General features: G+C 47.0%; 1 protein-coding gene across 1 annotated transcript in view; it reads left to right on the top strand.

Annotated features, from left to right (window-relative positions):
- Positions 1-19,032, top strand: part of LOC125307283 (cell migration inducing hyaluronidase 1) — a 62,940-nt gene extending 43,908 nt beyond the window's left edge. The window contains exons 16-33 of the mRNA XM_048263175.1: positions 1,475-1,644; positions 3,004-3,213; positions 6,010-6,215; positions 9,235-9,304; positions 9,824-9,952; positions 10,795-10,880; positions 11,298-11,429; positions 11,793-11,828; positions 12,129-12,284; positions 12,718-12,898; positions 13,299-13,514; positions 13,730-13,941; positions 14,535-14,720; positions 14,982-15,186; positions 15,650-15,739; positions 16,026-16,183; positions 16,423-16,523; positions 17,437-19,032. Coding sequence (XP_048119132.1) covers positions 1,475-1,644; positions 3,004-3,213; positions 6,010-6,215; positions 9,235-9,304; positions 9,824-9,952; positions 10,795-10,880; positions 11,298-11,429; positions 11,793-11,828; positions 12,129-12,284; positions 12,718-12,898; positions 13,299-13,514; positions 13,730-13,941; positions 14,535-14,720; positions 14,982-15,186; positions 15,650-15,739; positions 16,026-16,183; positions 16,423-16,523; positions 17,437-17,564 — 2,672 coding nt within the window. The 3' untranslated portion in view covers positions 17,565-19,032. The remainder of the gene's footprint in view (positions 1-1,474; positions 1,645-3,003; positions 3,214-6,009; positions 6,216-9,234; positions 9,305-9,823; positions 9,953-10,794; positions 10,881-11,297; positions 11,430-11,792; positions 11,829-12,128; positions 12,285-12,717; positions 12,899-13,298; positions 13,515-13,729; positions 13,942-14,534; positions 14,721-14,981; positions 15,187-15,649; positions 15,740-16,025; positions 16,184-16,422; positions 16,524-17,436) is intronic.
- The last annotated feature ends 182 nt before the right edge of the window (positions 19,033-19,214 follow it).

The raw sequence follows: 19,214 nt of genomic DNA, 5'->3' as shown, positions 1-19,214 counted from the left end.
TTCATCCATTAGGGGAAAGCAATTGGAGCACGTGTGTCGCCCAGTCCTGTGTGATTTTACCCAGAGTGGCTTTCTCCTGGCACAGGGAAATAAAAGTGTGTGTGTGTGTGTTTGTTTTCTGTCCTTCCCATTAGTCATCTGCAGACCAACATAACCATCTCCGCTCAAACTATCTGGGTCACACACCCCACTCAAGCATCTGTATCTCTCATACACTGTCAACACTCCCGTTATTCCCGGGTTTCTCCCATATTTCAAGATCATCTCCCAGCACCCTCCCGTTTTGTTATTTCTCCCGGAAAACTCCCGTAATTTGCATGGCCATCAAACTTCATTTTAAAATCATGGATGCATTCAGGTTGCCAGATTGTGTATGAAATACACCCTACACATACACGATCACTTAGTTTCAATTTCAACCGTTTTGTCATAGGCTAAAACCTGGCAACCCAAAACCCAAATAAGGAAGGGGTGCCAACTTCAGCAACCTGAGTCTCGTCGTTAGCAAGCGGGCTAGATGAATGGCCTACTCCAGAACTAGCTGTTGTGAAATTGTTGGGAATTTAATTGATTAACACATCACATAAACTGTTATTGAGTGTTGTTGATACACTGAACTTGTTCCCTCGGAACCAAATCTGACCACAAGCTGCTTTGGAGTTTTGGAAGTAGGCTGCAGGCAGGTCCAGGCAGGTATGGTGGATACATAACTGGCATGCGTAAGGTAAAAGCAACGACCGAAATGCAGTGTTGAAACACGTGTATGAAACGTATTAAATATTCAAACACAGATCCGGTATAAACACTGACCCCCCCCCCCCGAAAAAAAATCTCCCGTTTTTGGAAAGCTAAATGTTGACAGGTATGGTCTCTCTTCCCTCCCTCCCTCCATCTCTCTCTCCTCTCTCTTTCCTCTTCCCTCCATCTCTCCTCTCTCATTCCTCTTCCCTCCATCTCTTCCCTCCATCTCTCTCTCTCCTCTTCCCTCCATCTTTCTCTCAGCCTAGTCCCCCTCTCTCTGTCCCAGTCTCAATGTTTTTACCCCTTGCTCTTTTAGTCCTCCATTCCATCTCTCTTTTTTATTCACTCTATTTCTCTCTCTCTCTCTCACACACACACACACACACACACACACACACACACACACACACACACACACACACACACACACACACACACAGTCTCACTTCTCATTTGAAGTTCTGGATTGTCCTTGAGAAATGTTCTTTGGCCCCACTGCCTGGTTGAGAGCGAGAGTGAGTGAGAGTGAGTGAGTGAGTGAGTGTGTGTGTGTGTGTGTGTGTGAGTGCTGTCTGAATGGTACATTACTGTGGCATCTGCTGCTGCTTCTGGAGAACGCTGCTAATGGCTGCTCTCCCGCGGCCTCCACGTGACTGCTGACTGACACCGCCGCTCAAGCAGAGGACGGAGAATGATGATTGTGTGTGTGTGTGTGTGCTGGTCCCCTCCGCAGGCAAGCCAGTCTTCGTGCACATGGGCGAGGAGGTGGACGGGGTGGACATGCGGGCGGAGGTGGGCCTGCTGACCCGGAACATCCTCATCCATGGGGAGATGCAACCCACCTGCTACGGCACCGAGGCCTGCAAGTTCTTCGACTTCGACACCTTCGGCGGCCATCTAAAGGTACAGACGGACGACAACACATGACACCCGCTTGTCCTGCCAGCACATGATGGGAGAAAGCCTTGGGGACCCCTGATGCCTGTGCTAATCCCCGTTATCCCCTTCTGTCATTCACAATTAAGCAGACACTTTGTGATCTAGTCACCCAGTATGACATGTAATGCCTTTTGTCCAGTTTGTAACAAGCAACGATGATGAAAATTGAAGGAATGTTTGTACTGAATCAAGTAAACAGTTGTGACTTAGCTAATGAGATTTTAACACTTGTACATTCTCCAAACAAAGCCATGTCATTGGTACAGTACATCGCTGATGAGTTATTGCACTTGGCAGATCATTTATACATCTCCTTAAATGTTTGCTCTCGTCAATTTGAAAAACAGTGAGTAATTTAACCACAGCCAGATGTGTTATTGCAGAAGTGGGACACGGGAATGTCAGAAACCAAGAACAAATCCCTATTAGGCTTAATGACACTCATATCAAGCACCGCTCCAATCACTCTCATTAAAATAGCAGAGCTGGAATGACACGGTGACCCTTTATTTAACATCTGACTGGAGTGTTTTGACTCTTGGCTTCGAGGGTTTTTGTTTATCGACAGTTTCGGTCACAATTAAAGGCTTTGGAAGGAGGCACGGCATCGCCTCTGTGACCCCCGGACAAATTCCTCTGATTGCTCCGCCGCAAACTCATCTAATTAAGTAATACCGGGGCGGGAGGAAACAAGTCCAGGGCCGCGAGGCTGGAACTAGGTCAGTTCGCGAGTCCGGGCTGGCCCACTACAGCGCAGGAACGGAACGGACCAATGTGAGTCTCTCAGGCGCTCCCACGGGACGGCCAGATACCGCAGAATGTATTTCTATCCCTGGACCCTCTGTCCCTCACTGGAGCCTGGAGGGGGGTTGGGGGAGTATAGGGTTTGGGGTGGGTGGAGGGGAGCACGTCCCATATTTCAAATGCACCAACATGCCAGTCCCTAATCAGGAGTCCCCAGGGAAGCGAGAATGCAATCCCGAAATGGATATGCAGGGGCAAGGAAGGTCCTGGTGAATATGGCAGGGATTCAGATATGGAATACATATCCCTGGCACGCGTATGTGCGTACATATTATCCACTCATCATCGTTTTTTTTTTCTGCTCTCCACATATGCAGCTTGTCAGTTATGTTTATATCAGCTTTCCTCTATCATCACCCCTCCACATGTCTGTCTTTCTGCCTGTCTGTCTCTCTCTCTCTCTGGTTTGAGGACTGATCCAATACAAGGGTGTTAAACCTCTCTCTCTCTCTCTCGCGCTCTCTCTCCCTGTCTGTCTCTGTCTCTCTCTCCCTCCCTCTCTCTGTCTCTGTCTCTCAGGTGGAGAGGGGTTTTCGAGCGGTGCACGTGGAAGGGGTGGAGCTGAAGCACATGGGTCAACAGTCTATGGGTCACTACCCGGTGCACTTCCACATGAATGGAGACGTGGACGAGAAGGGCGGCTACAACCCCCCCACCTACGTGCGTGACCTCTCCATCCACCACACCTTCTCCCGCTGCGTCACCGTGCACGGATCCAATGGGCTTCTGGTGAGACACACACACACACACACACACACTCTCTCTCTCTCACACACACACACACACACACACACACACACACACACACACTCTCTCTCTCTCTCACACACACACACACACTCTCTCTCTCTCACACACACACACACACTCCCTCTCTCTCTCTCTCTCTCTCTCTCTCTCTCTCTCTCTCTCTCTCTCTCTCTCACTCACACACACACACACACTCCCTCTCTCTCTCTCACTCTCCGTCTCTCTCTCTCACTCACACACCACACACACACACACTCACTCACTCACTCACTCTCTCTCACACACACACACACACACTCCCTCTCTCTCTCTATCTCTCTCTCCCTCTCTCTCTCACACACACACACTCTCTCTCCGTCTCTCTCTTTCTCACACACACACACACTCACTCCACACACACACACACTCACTCTCCGTCTCTCTCTCTCACTCACACACACACACACACACACTCACTCACTCACTCTCACACACACACACACACTCCCTCTCTCTCTCTCTCTCTCTCTCTCTCACTCACTCACACACACACACACACACACTCCCTCTCTCTCTCTATCTCTCTCTCACACACACACACTCTCTCTCCGTCTCTCTCTTTCTCACACACACACACTCCTCCACACACACACACACACTCACTCTCCGTCTCTCTCTCTCACTCACACACGCACACACACACACTCACTCACTCACTCACTCTCTTTCTTTCTCTTTCCTTTTCTCTCTCTCTCATACACACTTAGTCACTCACAAACTCATACACAGACACACACTGGCACCCACATAAACACACAAACACTGCCATATGTGCACCAACTCTGCCTTGTCTAAACACACAAGCATATGCATAGACATAGCCACACACACACACACACACACACACACACACAAACACACACCAGCCTAGTTCTTGAAGTCTGTGTGCACATCAGACCGCCAAGTAAGCTTCCTGTAAGCCTCAGATCACCATTTTAAAGTCTCTCCCGAAAAATAAGGCCAATTAGGGAATCAGATGCGACAAATGACAAGGAAAAGAAGTAATTAGCTGCAAACGAATGCAGTTTGGGCCGTTAATGAGCTGAGCGTGGGCTCAGCTGAGCGCAGCCATGGCTCCTCCGGGTCCCTGGGGGCCTCCAGTCGATTCAGATGCTAAAACCTCCATCCCGGCGGAGGGGAGCAGGGGACGGCAGCGGGCGGAGCAGGCGCGCCGTGGCTTTCATCTCAGCTCCAGCCTCCACCTCCACACCGCAGGGTGAAAAGTTCAGTGGCTGCCGCGCCATCTTGTTGGCTCCCTCGTCGGCGCGTGCAGCCAGGCGGATGTTGGTCCGGGGGGGAGGAAGTCGGGCCAATAGGGGAGGCGGTCGCTGCACCGCAGGTCGATTATTGCCGTGGGCGGGCGGGTAGTCGCCATGACAGTACGGCAGTGGTAATAACGTGCTGCCCCTCAGTGCTTTTCTCTCCCTCAGGGGTTCTGGGACCCCCATGGGAGCCAGACATGCAACAGATTATACTCCTGGGTGAGATTAGTCACAGGTCCCAGATCAAATCCTTGACCTTGGTTAATTAGTGCCAAACACTAACAATGAAGATAGAGAGCATGAGGAAAATGAAATGGGGAACTGGGAACAGTCCTCTAGCATGCCTCAATGCATGTCACTCTGACAACCCTGTGTGTATAAAGGAAAGACATCGCTGGATGTTTTACTGACTACTTTTTTATACAGTTTTATACATTACACAAGGACAATGTAACTATTCTTAAGAACTGTGGGTTCCCATTAGAATAGGTTATCCTTGTTGTATTTATTTATTTTATGTATTTAGCATTAGTGCGTACTAGGATGATAACTGTCTGTTACTGTGATAAATGGCTGTACACAGTGGTTGTGCTTTCCCCACATGAGCTCAAACAGGTATGGTGCAAGGAAGCATGCCCAAGGAATGTGTATTTGTGTATGTGTATTTGTCTTACTGAAGTACCTCTTACCGTGTGGGGGTTAAGCCCAGTAAAGAAATGGCGGAAAGCATGTGGAGCATTTCCTAGTTTATCATGAGCAGACTTTGAGGAAGGCTGCTGTCGCCACGGTGACATCCCAGCATGACAGTGCTGGTGGCTCGGCGGTCCTGATGCTGAGGGGAGGATCTCTGGTGAGCCTGTGCTGCGATGTGATTAACAGGGCTAAACTGAAGCCTCCACTGGCTCTTATCTGCCAGATAACATCATGGCTGCCGTGGGCTCCTTCTTGTTTCTTCTCTCGTGAGTTGCCCCGTTGTTTTGAAGCTCTTAATGATATAAGTGTAAACACAAACACATCTTTTCCTCTTGCTGTCAGGAGAGAGATAAGCCTTAATCACAGCAGGGGGGTGAGAGACTGTCTGAAAGTGTGTGGGTGGGAGCACTGAGCCGCAGGCCTCTTCAATGTCACTCTCTCTCTCTCGCTCTCTCTATCACTCCCTCTATCCCTGTCTGTCTTTCTCTCTCGTCCTTTCATTGTCTCTTCTCTCTCTCTCTCTCTCTTTCTATTAATTTTCAATTCAAAGTAGCTTTATTGGCATTACCATTAGAGTGTTACAAGAAGGCACCGGTAATGATTTCAAGGAAAAAGCTAAACAAACAAGTGCATCAACAAGAATTAAACATTTGCATTGAGTTTAACTCAGTGGAATATTTGCACACAAACATTGCACACCCATATAAGACAGAATTCACATTCCACATATATACACTAAATTAAAATAGCAAATGGTGAATGGTATTGTGTGTCTCTGCAGGTGAAGGATATAGTGGGCTATGATGCGCTGGGGCACTGCTTCTTCACTGAGGATGGGCCAGAGGAGAGGAACACTTTTGACCACTGCCTGGGGCTGATGATCAAAGCCGGCACTCTGCTGCCCTCCGACAGGGACAGTAAGATGTGCCGTGACATCACCAACGGAGCTTTCCCCGGTTACGTGGCCAAACCGCGGCAAGACTGCAGGTGAGGAACACACGGATGACACGGAACACACACACACACACACACACACACACACACACACACACACATACGGATGCACATATACGGATGCACATACACACACGCGCACACACACATACAGGTACACAAACACACATATAGGTACACAAACACCAACACTATCCTCTAGTAGACTGTCACAATAGCACTAATCTAAGATGCAAACAATAGAAAACTCTGCAGACTTATGCTTGAAGTGCAACTGCGCACTGCAGGTGGATAAACCCACAGGAAGTTGATGCAGCTCTCCTGCTCCACATGATGTGATGATGTGGTGCCTCATGCAGATCTTTGCCTGCGTGCTTAGTATTTTTTTAGCTTCACAGTAGCAAGGCCATTTAGGGAAACATTACATATAATCATTTTCTGGGAAAATAGCTCTTTTTGCTAAAGTATAATATAATAGCACCATTTGCAAAGACTGGTTAAAGGAGGTTGTTGTCACGACAACATGATTATTTTTCACAAATTTTATTTTCTCATCAAGGCCTGGTGTTGACAGGAAAGGCAGTTTGACATTACAATTGCTGTTATTGGAAAATGAATAAGAAAAAATGAAAAACGCAGAAATCTTTTTCGGCTACAGCAGTCATTTAATGTCTCTAATTCAAGGTCACGTAAGGTAAGGTAACTTTATTTGTGCCCAAGGGTAGATTTGGTTGCAGTTAAAAAGAGTGGGGTTCTTACACACACATATAGATGACATTAAAGACATTGACAGAAAACAGTGACATAACAGTGGCAACAGTGCTCCAGACATAGAAATATAGATTAAAAAGTATACATGAATATTATTAGTATAAAAATGCAGAATAATTCATCCTCCCTTTTCTCCAGAACATGACGCCTTTAAAAAAACACACAATTCACAATTCATTTCACAAGAGTACGAAACCCAGAAATGGCGCAACAAATCTCCTCTGAGTAATATCACAGGAATCTTTTCTTCTATCAGGCTTTTTTTTCTTGGCTGAGAGTAAGCATGATACATTCCAGCATTTATCTGAGGACGGTAAAGAACACCAACTCTGAATGAAAATGCTTATGAGTGTGGGATTGCACATCTTAACTTTTTTTTTAGAAGTCCGTAGGGGTGTCAAGCCCATAATTGCTGAGTGGGAACATGCATAAATGCCTCACAATCCATCAAAGGAGGAAGGAGAAGCGGATGGAGGGAGGGGAAGAGAGGAGGAGTAAAAAAAAAAACAAGCCTGTCTCTCACATCATCTACGAGAGAGTGATGCCTGCAGGGCGACTAAACTGCACCAGCGACGAGCGAGAGCCACTGGCAGACCCACACGTGTGCCCCTGCCAAGGCCTCCGGGCGTCGAATTACTTTCTTCCGATCCATCCACTCACCTGGACGTCTGGAGCTCGGGACATCGGATTTTCACAAATTTAAGATGCAACGGAGGTGCGGTGCGGTGTGGTGCGCGCAGCGTACAGATAACAGGGGCCAGCCTTTAATTTCCTGTGTCTGAATAGACATCAGAGGCATGTGAGGTGAAGAGAGAGACGAGAGGGAAAAGAAGAGAGAGGAAGAGAGAGAGCATGTGCAAGAGAGAGAGAGAGAGAGAGAGAGAGAGCGAGAGCGAGAGAGAGAGCATGTGCGAGAGAGAGAGCGAGAGAGAGAGAGAGAGATCGTAAAGCCTTTATTCTCAGGTATAACAGAGGGATGGTATAGTAATTACTGGGTAGCACTGACAGCTCTCAGAGATGGTTGTTATCCCTGCTAAAAGACGCGACTGGAATGACTTCTCCACTGTGGCACAGCTGCAGCCAAAGACGCTGCATGCTACAGCAGGCACAGGAACAGACTTATACTTACAATACATACAGTAACCACAAATTATCCAAAGATATATATATATATATATATATATATATCCAACATAAACAGTAATTCTGAGGCACTCAAAAGGAATATAAATTAAAAAGCCTTTATTTTAAATTTGGCTATCCATTAAAAAACCTGCCAACATGTTTCGGCCTCTGTGGCCTTCTTCAGGGCAAATATATATATATATATATATATATATATATATATATATATATATATATATATATATATATATATATATATATATATATATATATACACACACACACACACACACACACACACACACACACGTGAGCATACAGTAGTGTGTGCAAACTCACACACGCCCCTTTCCCTTCAGTTTGCAACACAGTGTGTGAAATGAGAGAGCGTTGTCATAGATATTAGTATGGTGGAGGGCACAGCTACTCCTGGTGTCAGCCGTGCGGTGCCAGTCGGTGCCCGTGCCCAGTGATCCAGTGGGTCGGAGCAGTCAGAGCAGCTCAGTCACAATTAGAGGAGCTCTCCATCAAGCCGCCGGGTCAGGAACAGTAGTTTGCTCGCTCTCCCTCACTTCTTCACTCGCTCACTCACTCTGCCCATGCATTTTTAACCAAGAAATCCTCTAACTCTTTACTAGAGGCACCTCTCTCTCTCTCTCTCCCTCACCCTTTCTTGCAATCTCTCAAGGCCCTGTTTATTAACGCGTAGTCACCAGTCATCGGCTTAAGCGACTTTTAAAACAATTGCTGTACAGCAGCAGGCGTTGATTACCAAGCCTTAGCCTTAGGACTGTCTGTGTGTAACCTAATCAAACCTCTGAGACGCGGTGTGCTGTGCCTGTTGCCACTGGCCAGTAGGCACGCTGTGATTAGGGGTGGTGATTACGATTGCTGCCCCGGCTCAGATTTGCTTGCCGCTTTTATTGCGCTTGCAGAAGGAGACTGCAAAATCAGACCACAGGGTAGCGCGGTGGCTTTCCGGGGTGAGAGAGGAGTCAGGGGCACTGGGGTCCTAATCAGGACCCAACTGCACCTCCATCAACCCAAGTCTTATTTCTCTTCCCCTCTTTCTCTCTTTCTATCTCTCTCTCTCATATGTTCTTTCTATCTCTCTCTCTCTCTCTCTCTCCCCTCTCCCTCTCTGCTGTCCCCACAGTGCCACGTCCACCTTCTGGATGGCCAACCCCAATAACAACCTCATCAACTGTGCAGCTGCGGGCTCGGAGGTTAGTGCTGCTCCGCGGCCCCCCGCCGCCCCCACACACACACACACACACACACCTCTGTCTGCCCGCTCCCCTCCCCTTGGCCAGCCAGCCAAGGCTGATTAATGACACTCTGGTACCAATGTCCACATCCCCTCCAACAAAACAGGCCATGCCACGGCTGCTGCCTCTGCCCCAGTCGCAATCGGCATGGCTGTGCCCAGGAGGTTATGGCTCTGAATTGTGTGTGTGTGCGTGTGTGTGTGTGTGCGTGCATTCCGTGTGTGTGTTTTTGACTGTGAGAGTATGTCTGTGAGTGATTGTTTCACTCTACAGTGTGCATGTAGATTCTAGTTATTCTAGAACATTTACACCATTCTGACACTCTTTTGGTATAAGCCTGTGTGCCCTACATATATGACGTATGTGTGTTGCTGCACCACTTTTCTCCATGTGGATATAAATAAATGGTTAAAATGTGTGTGTGTGTTCATGTGTGTGTGTGTGTGTGTGTTTGTGTGCGTGTGCAATGTCTTGCAGGAGACGGGTTTCTGGTTCATCTTCCATCACATCCCCACGGGGCCATCTGAGGGCATGTACTCTCCAGGCAGGACAGAACACACCCCCATGGGACAGTTCATCAACAACCGCGCCCACTCCAACTACAGGGTAAGAACCACAAGATCCACCCAGACACAGATCAGAGAAGTGAAAACATAGAACGTGCTACAGAAAGAAGATGAAATGGAGAGCACGAGAGAGAAAGAGAGAGAGAGTGAGAGAAAGAAAGAGAGAGAGAAAGATGGAGAAAGAGACGCCGACAGTATGACCACACTTCTCACAAGCCATTCTGCACCCTGTAACGAGGCCGAAGCAAGATTGATGGACTCGGGACGGGGCTGGAGAAGGGAGGGGGGATAGGGGCGAAGTCGAGGAAGAGGAGAGAACAGGAGAGGCTCTTCTTCCTGAATTCTGCTCTTGTAATGTATGGCGCTGCTCCCTAACACCCCAATTTAATTGAAATATAATTCAACTCAAGCTGCGGCGCCTGATTTAATAAAACATCTGCGATGAAGGATTGCTGGGCCTCAGAAGGTGGCATCGCCGGGCATAAACAATGTGGCTTTGGGCCTAAAGCGCAGACGATCAGGGCGTCACCGCGAGCAACAGGCGTTAGAAGGAGAAATGAGTGTACGATAAGCGTGCGTGTCAGGCCTTTAATCTTGTGTGCATGACTAAAGTTCAGCATCAAAACAGATTTATGAAGTCAACGTCCTTGCAGATACATATCTTCGGGAGCATTCATGCAGATACACTTGGTTAGCCAAAGGAGAATTCCACTGTTTGTCTCCTGCGATTTGTTTGATATGTTTGTTTTGGAATTGTGCACAGAGAATGAATAGTGAGTCATGATATTGTTCTATCTTTCTCTTCCTCCCTCTCTCTCTCCCTCCCTCTCTCTCTCTCTCTCTGTGTTTCTTCCTGTCGGATCGGTGTGTTCTGTGCTCCAGGCAGGGATGATCCTTGACAATGGAGTGAAAACTACTGAAGCCAACGCCAAGGACAAGAGGCCGTTCCTCTCGCTGGTGGGCGCGAGGTGAGCACTCTACCCATTTGCTCGCCTTTCATGTGCGGCACATCTTCGCCCATCACGTCCCACCGGGGGCCTGGCACATTACGCACGCAGAGCTGGCTGGCGAGCTGTCAGGTTAAGTGCAGCTCTGCCTGTGAATCTGCACGCTCACAGAAGGCATCAAACTGATTGCCGCCCCATCTCCATCTGCCATCACCAGCGGCAAGAGAATGAGTCACTGTGCAAGCCTGATCTTTATGCCGGCATAATCGAAAGCCACCATTAAGCTCTGAGACATTGGGCTAATTGAATGAGCTCTAGGGAGTTGCAGAGCATAGTCAAGCGTTTAGAGATGACATGTTTTTCTTGTATGTTATTTTTGTCACATTTTTGTCTCTTAATTTTTTTTTTCTATTTCCCCTGTTCTGGTTCCCGTTGCAGATACGGCCCACATCTGGATGCTGACCCATTCAAGCCCAGGGTCCCAGCGCTGATCCACCACTTTGTGGCCTACAAGAACGAGGACCACGGGGCGTGGCTGCGAGGAGGAGACGTGTGGCTGGACGACTGCCAGTGAGTAGCAGGCCTCGCGCCGACACCCGTCACTGCGTCTCTGCAGTGACCGACCCTAAGGGGCGGACGTGGACAGAGATGTCCGCAGCTCAGTTGAGCTGTAATTTCCTACAGTGGAATTCTGTTAGTCATTCAGGGGAAGCGAAATCTGACATGATCTACTGGTGTGCTGCATGCACCCACAATTCACTCTATGATGGCTGACATAAGCCAGCAGCATGCGCTCAATTGTATTTTGTTTTTACATTAATCATATGTTGTGCTATTTGTATGTACAGTACTAGAGGCTTACCATATGTCTCTTAGCTCATTTCATATGCATGGTTTATGGTGGTTTAACTGCTGTCATGTTTTCTTCGACAGATTTGCTGATAATGGTATTGGCCTGACGCTCGCCAGGTAAGGGTGTGCTCTTTAAAGATATGCATGCATTTATGGGAATATGAATTGATGTGTTTTATTTATGGAACGTCTTGTACGACCCCGGCATTGTCAGTTTAATTGGAAATCGCCTTATATGGAGGCAGCCGGAGAAGCTGGAGGGAAATGAATGCATCGGGGAGAGAGTGGGAAAGCAATTTAGCCGTGTGGAAGTAGCCTCTCTGGGGATGGGCTGGAGTGGAGGTGGAGGGTGGTCGGCGGTGGTGATGCTGATGGTGGTGGGTGGCTGCTGAACCGGTCTTGTCCTCTCCCCCTCAGCGGAGGCACCTTTCCGGACGATGACGGCTCCCGTCAGCAGGTGAAGAACTCGCTGTTTGTGGGCGAGAGCGCCAATCGAGGCATGCCCACGCCAATGAACACCGTCTGGGGCCCAGGAGGACCTGATCTGACCGAGAGGACGCTGCCCCGAGGAGTGTAAGTATTCAACAACACCAAGACAGGAAGCTCCATTTTGAAGTCCAGTTCAAAGTGTTTTCTCTCACACGATGTTGACCAAATAGAATAAAAAAGAAAGCTAAGGTCAGAGCATTCTTAAATGTGATGTTTAAGTAATATGAGATACAAAGAGCGGACCAATGCAATGCGGTCTACTCTTAGCTCCTGTGTTTATGGCGCCACAGCTGAATATGTCACACAGCCCTCTCATCAAAACACTGCGTGCCTTCCTCTGTAATGACACATTTGACATGCAGAGACTGAAGCCAGCTCCCTTTGTCTGCCCAAGATTAGAGATGAAGGTTGTGTCCCATCCGCAGCTGATGTATTTTTATTTCATCGTGCAAAAACAGCAGCGCTGCCTGCCATGTTGACACTGAAGCGCTGATGAATAATTTCCTGCCCCCTGAAGGAACTTTCCCATTCGAGGAATGCAGATATATGACGGGCCCATCAACGTCCAGAATTGCACCTTCCGCAAGTACATCGCTCTTGACGGCCGTCACACCAGCGCGTTCGGCTTCCGACTTAACAACTCCTGGCAGAGCTGCCCCAACAACAACGTCACCGACATCACATTCGATGATGTTCCGGTAAGTTCCACCCTGGAGCGACTGCCCCCACACACACACACCCAGTCACACACACCCCCCCTGCTCTTTGGGGGTGATGTGCTCAGTGGAATGTGTGGAAATGAGTTTTGTGTCGCACCGTGTGGATTAACACCACTGCCTCGGAGGTGGTGAGCAGGGATGTGAGGCAGGGTGATTTATTTGCAGAGGACCGACGTGTCAGGAGGGATTTTGGGGGCCTCAGCTGTCTTGGCGCTAATGCCACACAGAACAGAGGGCCGAAGGTTGACAGAGGTGATACTACGGAGAGAGAGAGAGAGAGAGAGACAGAGACAGTGACATAGAGAGAGAGAAAGAGAGGATCCTCTTCTCCAGCTTATCTCCCTGCTCTGTGTTTCTTGTTTCTCCCTTCTGATGTCAGATCACGTCCCGCGTGTTCTTCGGCGAGCCGGGCCCTTGGTTCAACCAGATGCAGATGGACGGCGACAAGACCACCATTTTCCATGATGTGGATGGCTCCGTCAGTGAGTACCCGGGGGCGTTCCTGGTCAAGGAGGACAACTGGCTGCTGCGCCACCCAGACTGCATCGATGTGCCCGACTGGAGGGCTGCCATCTGCAGCGGGCACTACGCCCAGGTAAGGCGCACCTCTTAGACCTGCCAAAGCAATCATTATCACGCCCAGGCAGGCACGCCATGTTCTCTCTCTCTCTCTCTCTCTCTCTCTTTCTTTCTCTCTCTCTCTCTCTCTCTATCCATCACAAATAAATAATTCTCCTGTTTTGATCTGTTTTGAGTTTGCCTTATCTGACCCCACCCTAACCTCCACCCCGACCGCCTCTGCCCCGACAGATCTACGTCCAGACGCGCAACCCGGCCAACCAGGACCTAATCATGGTGAAAAATGAGTACCCGGAGCAGCCACTGAGGCTGGTGGGCGCCCTGGGGAAAAGGAACCACTACCAGCAGTTCCAACCAGTGGTGGCCCTGACCAAGGGCTACACTATGCACTGGGACCAGCCTGCCCCAGCAGAGGTCACCATCTGGCTCATCAACTTCAACAGGTTAGCCGCAGAGGACCCGAGAGAGAGAGAGAGAGAGAGAGAGAGAGAGAGAGAGAGAGAGAGAGAGAGAGAAAGGGAGTGGGTGTGTGTGAGAGTGAGAGAGAATGAGTGACAGAGAGAGAGAGTGCAAGAGTGTGTGTGTGTGCGTGAGAGAGAGAGAGAGTGTGAGTAACAGAGCGTGTGAGAGTGAGAGTGATTGACAGAGTGAGAGTGAGGGACAGTGCATAAACATAAACACAGCACCAAAAAAAATGAGTTTTGGAAAACTGGCTTAGTGTCTAAATACACACATTCAAAACACATTAAGGCCAGGAAAATGTGCAGCCGGGGTTTGAGGTTTGTAGTGGAGACTATGCTTAATGCAGCCCTTTGTATAACTACGGGTCAGGTCAACGTTAAAAATGGACAGAATACAGTGCTGATGGGTTGTAATTCCTTTGGATGCCAAGTGCTCGTCTTAGAATAAGAAGTCCTGAGTTCACTTCACCCTCAGGACGGCTCTCTGGCTCCACCTATAGAGCACAACACAACACACATATTTTATTATGACTGCTTCTTTTGTTCTAACCCTCTCTCCTCCCTCCTTCACACAGGGGTGACTGGATAAGCGTTGGCATCTGCTACCCTCGAGGAACCGCCTTCACCATCATCTCAGACATCCACAATCGGCTCACCAAAGAGACACGGAAAACAGGCGTCTTCATGCGAACCATGGACCGGGACAAAATGGGCCACGGGCACCAGTCCAGGGGATACTACTTCTGGGAGGAGGACACCGGGTAAGACCTCCGTCTGTATTTTATTCATGAGAGTATTCAGAGAAGCTCCCCTACAGACACTGTTCTGAGGACAGTCATGCCATGGGGGGGGGGGGGGGGGGGGGGTTGGTGGTAGGTGGGTGGGTGGGTGGGAGGCTACATCCTTCCTCCAGCAAATGCAGGCACTTTTAATTGGACTCTGTCCCTGTGGAGTGAAGTGTGCTGTAGCACAGCACCAGGTGCAGTGTGCGCTGTGATTGATGTGCGCCTCTTCTCCTCCAGGCTGCTGTTCCTAAAAGTGAGAGCGCACAATGAAAAGGAGGACTATGCCTTCTGCTCGGTGAAGGGCTGCGAGAGGGTGAAGATCAAAGCAGTCATCCCCAAGGGAAGTGGCCCGAGCGACTGCATGGCGGAAGCCTACCCACGGCACACCGAAATGCCCATTGTCGATGTTCCCATGCCGAAGAAACTACCTCGCATTAAGCTGGTGAGATCTTCTGCTCAATCTATTTTCTGTTTCATAATATTGCAACAATAGCAATTGACTTTACTAAGGTGCTTTACCAAGCCTAAGGGCTGAAACCCAATAATAACATCATGCCTAACATTGTGCAATAATCATAAATGATCATTATAAGCAGGAAGTATTGCATGAAGTGATGCATTATGCAGTATTACATTACATTTACATTTCATTCAATTGGCAGACGCTTTGACTGCATCTGTCAATAGTATTAGTAGTACTAGTATAATGGCATGCCAATCAGGGCTTAATGTTAACTTTCAAAAGTGGTTAAAAGTGGCTGCCAGCTTGGCAACCAGGCATGAGGTTTTGGTTGCCAAAGCCAACCAAATCTTGTTGCCACTTGCAACAATCAATGTCCAGCCCTGCTGCCAATTTAATGATTCTTTTTAGAGGAAGCTCACTTGTTTCCTTTTGCCACCTCTAGCCACAGACATCCGAGCACTTCCTGGAGATCAGACTGGAATCCTACAACACACGCTTCTTCCACATCAAAGAGGACTTTTCCTTCATAGAGGTGTGTGTGTGTGTGTGTGTGTGTGTGTCTGTCTTCGCCATCAATGGCCTCAGCTCGACTCAATCAAAGGCTTGCTTAAACGGGGATAATGAGGGCGGTCTGAATTAATCTCACGGATATTAAAACAACCTAATCGATTTTAGTGCTATTAATTTGTGCTATTCAGTGCTATTAATTTGACCACATCATCACGCCGTGAGGTCTGCCCTTAATGGCGGGAGCGTCAGATGTGACCGCATAACAATCAACTGATAGTAACCGGTAAATTCTTGTGCCACTCCACTAGGTCAACGGGAAGAAAATCTACCAGTCTGATGACGGTGTGCAGCTGACGGCCATCGAAGGTCACTCTGGGAAAGTGTTGGACACCAAAGGCTTCCGGAACTCTCTTCTCATGGGCATCCCAGCACAGATAGACAACTACATCACTGGCCTTAAAGAGGAGTAAGACTCTCTTTGTGGTTTTACTGATCTTTCACCCCCATCACTGAGTGTGCCGCAATAGCCATTATGGGCTTTCAGAGCAAACTCAATAGCCTTCCGCAGAGGGATTAATTACTGCAAATAAAACATTGTGATATTCTTTTAATAACTCCCCTCAGAGCATTCATCAAGAAAGTAAGTGTCTGTGTCTGTGTCAACTGCCACTTTTAACAATACACCTGTTCTGTTTGTTCCCACAGAACAATAGTACTCATCACCTCAAAAGGACGCCTTGTGACCAGAGGGCCCTGGACAAAAGCACTGGAGAGAATTGGAGCAGACCCAAATGTGAAATTGAAAGGTAATAATATTCCCCCAAACATCATCTTAATAAAACATTGGGTAGATCAATGTTTACATCAAGCAAGCTCTTGAGTCTGCATTTTGTGGGGAATTTTTTTTTTAAATCCTCTATTTTATCCTGACTGAATACATAGTCACATGAATGAAATGGTGTTCTTTTAAGAGACAGTTTTGTCCTGAGGCTGTAATCACCGTTAGTCATAGGTAATAATTAGGTCCTAGCGTTTCCACATAAAATTGTCTTCCTCGTGAGATTTAGGATTTCCACATTCCCGTTGCTCTTAAGTGAAGTGTGCACTAGAGGGCAGTGTTGATCCTTTTTGTAAGATGGATGTGCACAGTATCATGCACTTGAACATCTACATGGCTTTGTGGATTAGACATGGAGACATTAAGGCCATCAGTGAGATTTATAGTTATTTGAAGCATGGATAACATAATATAAGCAACCTTTCCAGAGATTCCATGTGTATGTTACTACATATATAAATAAAGCCTCACAAATGGACAGAAGTGGATAAGACAGATAGCAGTGTTTAGTTCATGCCATGGTTTCATCCCTTGGGTTTTCTTCCATTATACATCTGGAGCTCTTGCTCATGGAAAGCCAGACAAACACATCCTACACGTGTGTGCAATGCATGCTCAGGATGCCTCTGATGGCCATACGCTTGCGTGCCAGAACAGCAGGGTCCTTTCTCTGTCTGGTACTCCCTGTCTTTAGTGTCATGCTATTTCCACTACTGTTACTGCTGCTGCTGCTGCTACTGCTGAGATTTCTACATCTGTTATTAAAACATTTTAACAATTGAATCATTGTAGGGGACTTTTAGAAAATATTACATATTAAAATGAGAGGTGAGCTGTAGGTAAAAAAAGTTCTGACCCCCTCTCTATTGTCTGTGTTTCAGATAAAATGGTTTTTGTGGGATTCAAAGGGAGCTTCAAGCCCGATTGGGTGAAGATGGTGGTACACGACAGTCAGGCCAAAATCCACCAAGTCTTACCCATCCCCATCGTCAGGAAGATGAGCCTATAAGGGAGGACTGCGTGCGTGAGCACTAGACTAGACTAGACTTCAGTCTCGCTCTCACCACTGCCTAACTAAAAACTGTGTGGGAGCACAGAGTCGTCAAAAGCACAGAGAGGACTACTGAACTCGAGGAGACGACGACAAAGACTTAAGAAGAAGAAGAAGATAAAACAGAACCATTCAAAGCATGCATTTGTGTTGCCTAGCTTACCCTCCCAGCTGGTCTCGATATCTGTGACTATGTGGATGTGAGTGAGTGTCGTCAGTTGAGTATACTTGACTTTCCTGGAAAAGAAAAACAGAAGAAAAAAATTACATTCCTCGTTTCGTCCTACTCAGTGATGTCAAATCTGTCTCATTCCAGAAGAAAGTTGTTTTTACTTTGCTTCTAATGGGGTTTCCAGCTTAATATTGTGATGTTTTTCACACAGTCGTCTCATATCAACATTTTTTGGTGTTATGTTTGAGTTCAAAAAGTACCAGCGACCAAATTGTACCTTAGTCTAAAGGACTAAAACATTTCGGAATGAGCATCCTCAAAGATAGGGATGTGTTTTATCTTGGCCACTGAAACTATAATGAAATGTAAAAGTAGCAATTTCAGAATTATAAGTAGAAATCCAGAAGTAATGGCAATTTAGATGGGGCCACACTTCTAAATTATGCAGGGAAGATGATTATATTGTCTTCAATGAAAATGTGTTGTTTACAATATGCAAACTGTGGATGACATCTTGCACTCTTCAAATGATAGCTTGCCATAAATACCTGTTATGTGTATTGGAATGGGGCACTCCATCAAAATTTTGAGATTAGAAATATTGGGACCAAAATGAGATTAGAAAGACATTTACATGTTTAGTGACACAACAGCACAACATCAGCGCACTGGTACACAATATATGGGAAAGTTTTTGAAAGTGTCCTTTGTTGTAATAATTGACGTTGGCTACTTTATCAACTCCTAGATTAATTGTATGTGGTTTGCTTGCAACCATTAGCAGGAGCTGAATTGTCAAAGAGATTGTCTGCCATATAGCCATTTTTGATGGAATGCCTCCCTACACGTTGTTAATTAGCAACCTTTTGGCAAGAAGCCGGAGATTCCTTTTTGCCGAAATAGCTGGTCTTTTTTCGGAGATTGTAATTGTTTATGTTTTATATGTTTTATGTGTTTCTAAAATTCCTCAGATTGATAACAGAGATATATTTTATACTTATTTATTGTACAGGCACAATCAAACAAATATAGAAGGGACATCTTTTAAGTTGTAATGCATTTCTGTCCTTACTGTAAAAATATAATTTACTACCATTTAAATGAGCATACCACACCAAGTGTATGATTCAGTATCTACATCAGCCATTGTTTTAGTTGTATAGTGATGTTATAAATGTGACTTTGAGAGAAGCAATGTAAACCCATTACTTGTTCAGAATATTTTGTACAGAAATTAAAAAGGAAAACAAAGAACCATTGTGTGTGCTATTTTTGTCATCCCAACACTTAGCAATAGAAGCATTTCTCATACTTGAATTTCTGTCAGATTATATCAGGGTAACAAGTGACAACTAACTAGCTCTGCATATCAGAGTAGGAACATTAATTGGATGTTTGTCAACTGGTGTCTTTGAAATGGAAAATGATGATTTGAA

The sequence above is a fragment of the Alosa alosa genome, chromosome 14, assembly GCF_017589495.1.
Source record: "Alosa alosa isolate M-15738 ecotype Scorff River chromosome 14, AALO_Geno_1.1, whole genome shotgun sequence".
NCBI classification, from domain to species: Eukaryota; Metazoa; Chordata; class Actinopteri; order Clupeiformes; family Clupeidae; genus Alosa; species Alosa alosa.
Note: the sequence above shows the minus strand (reverse complement) of the source record. Positions and strands in the feature narration are given on the sequence as shown.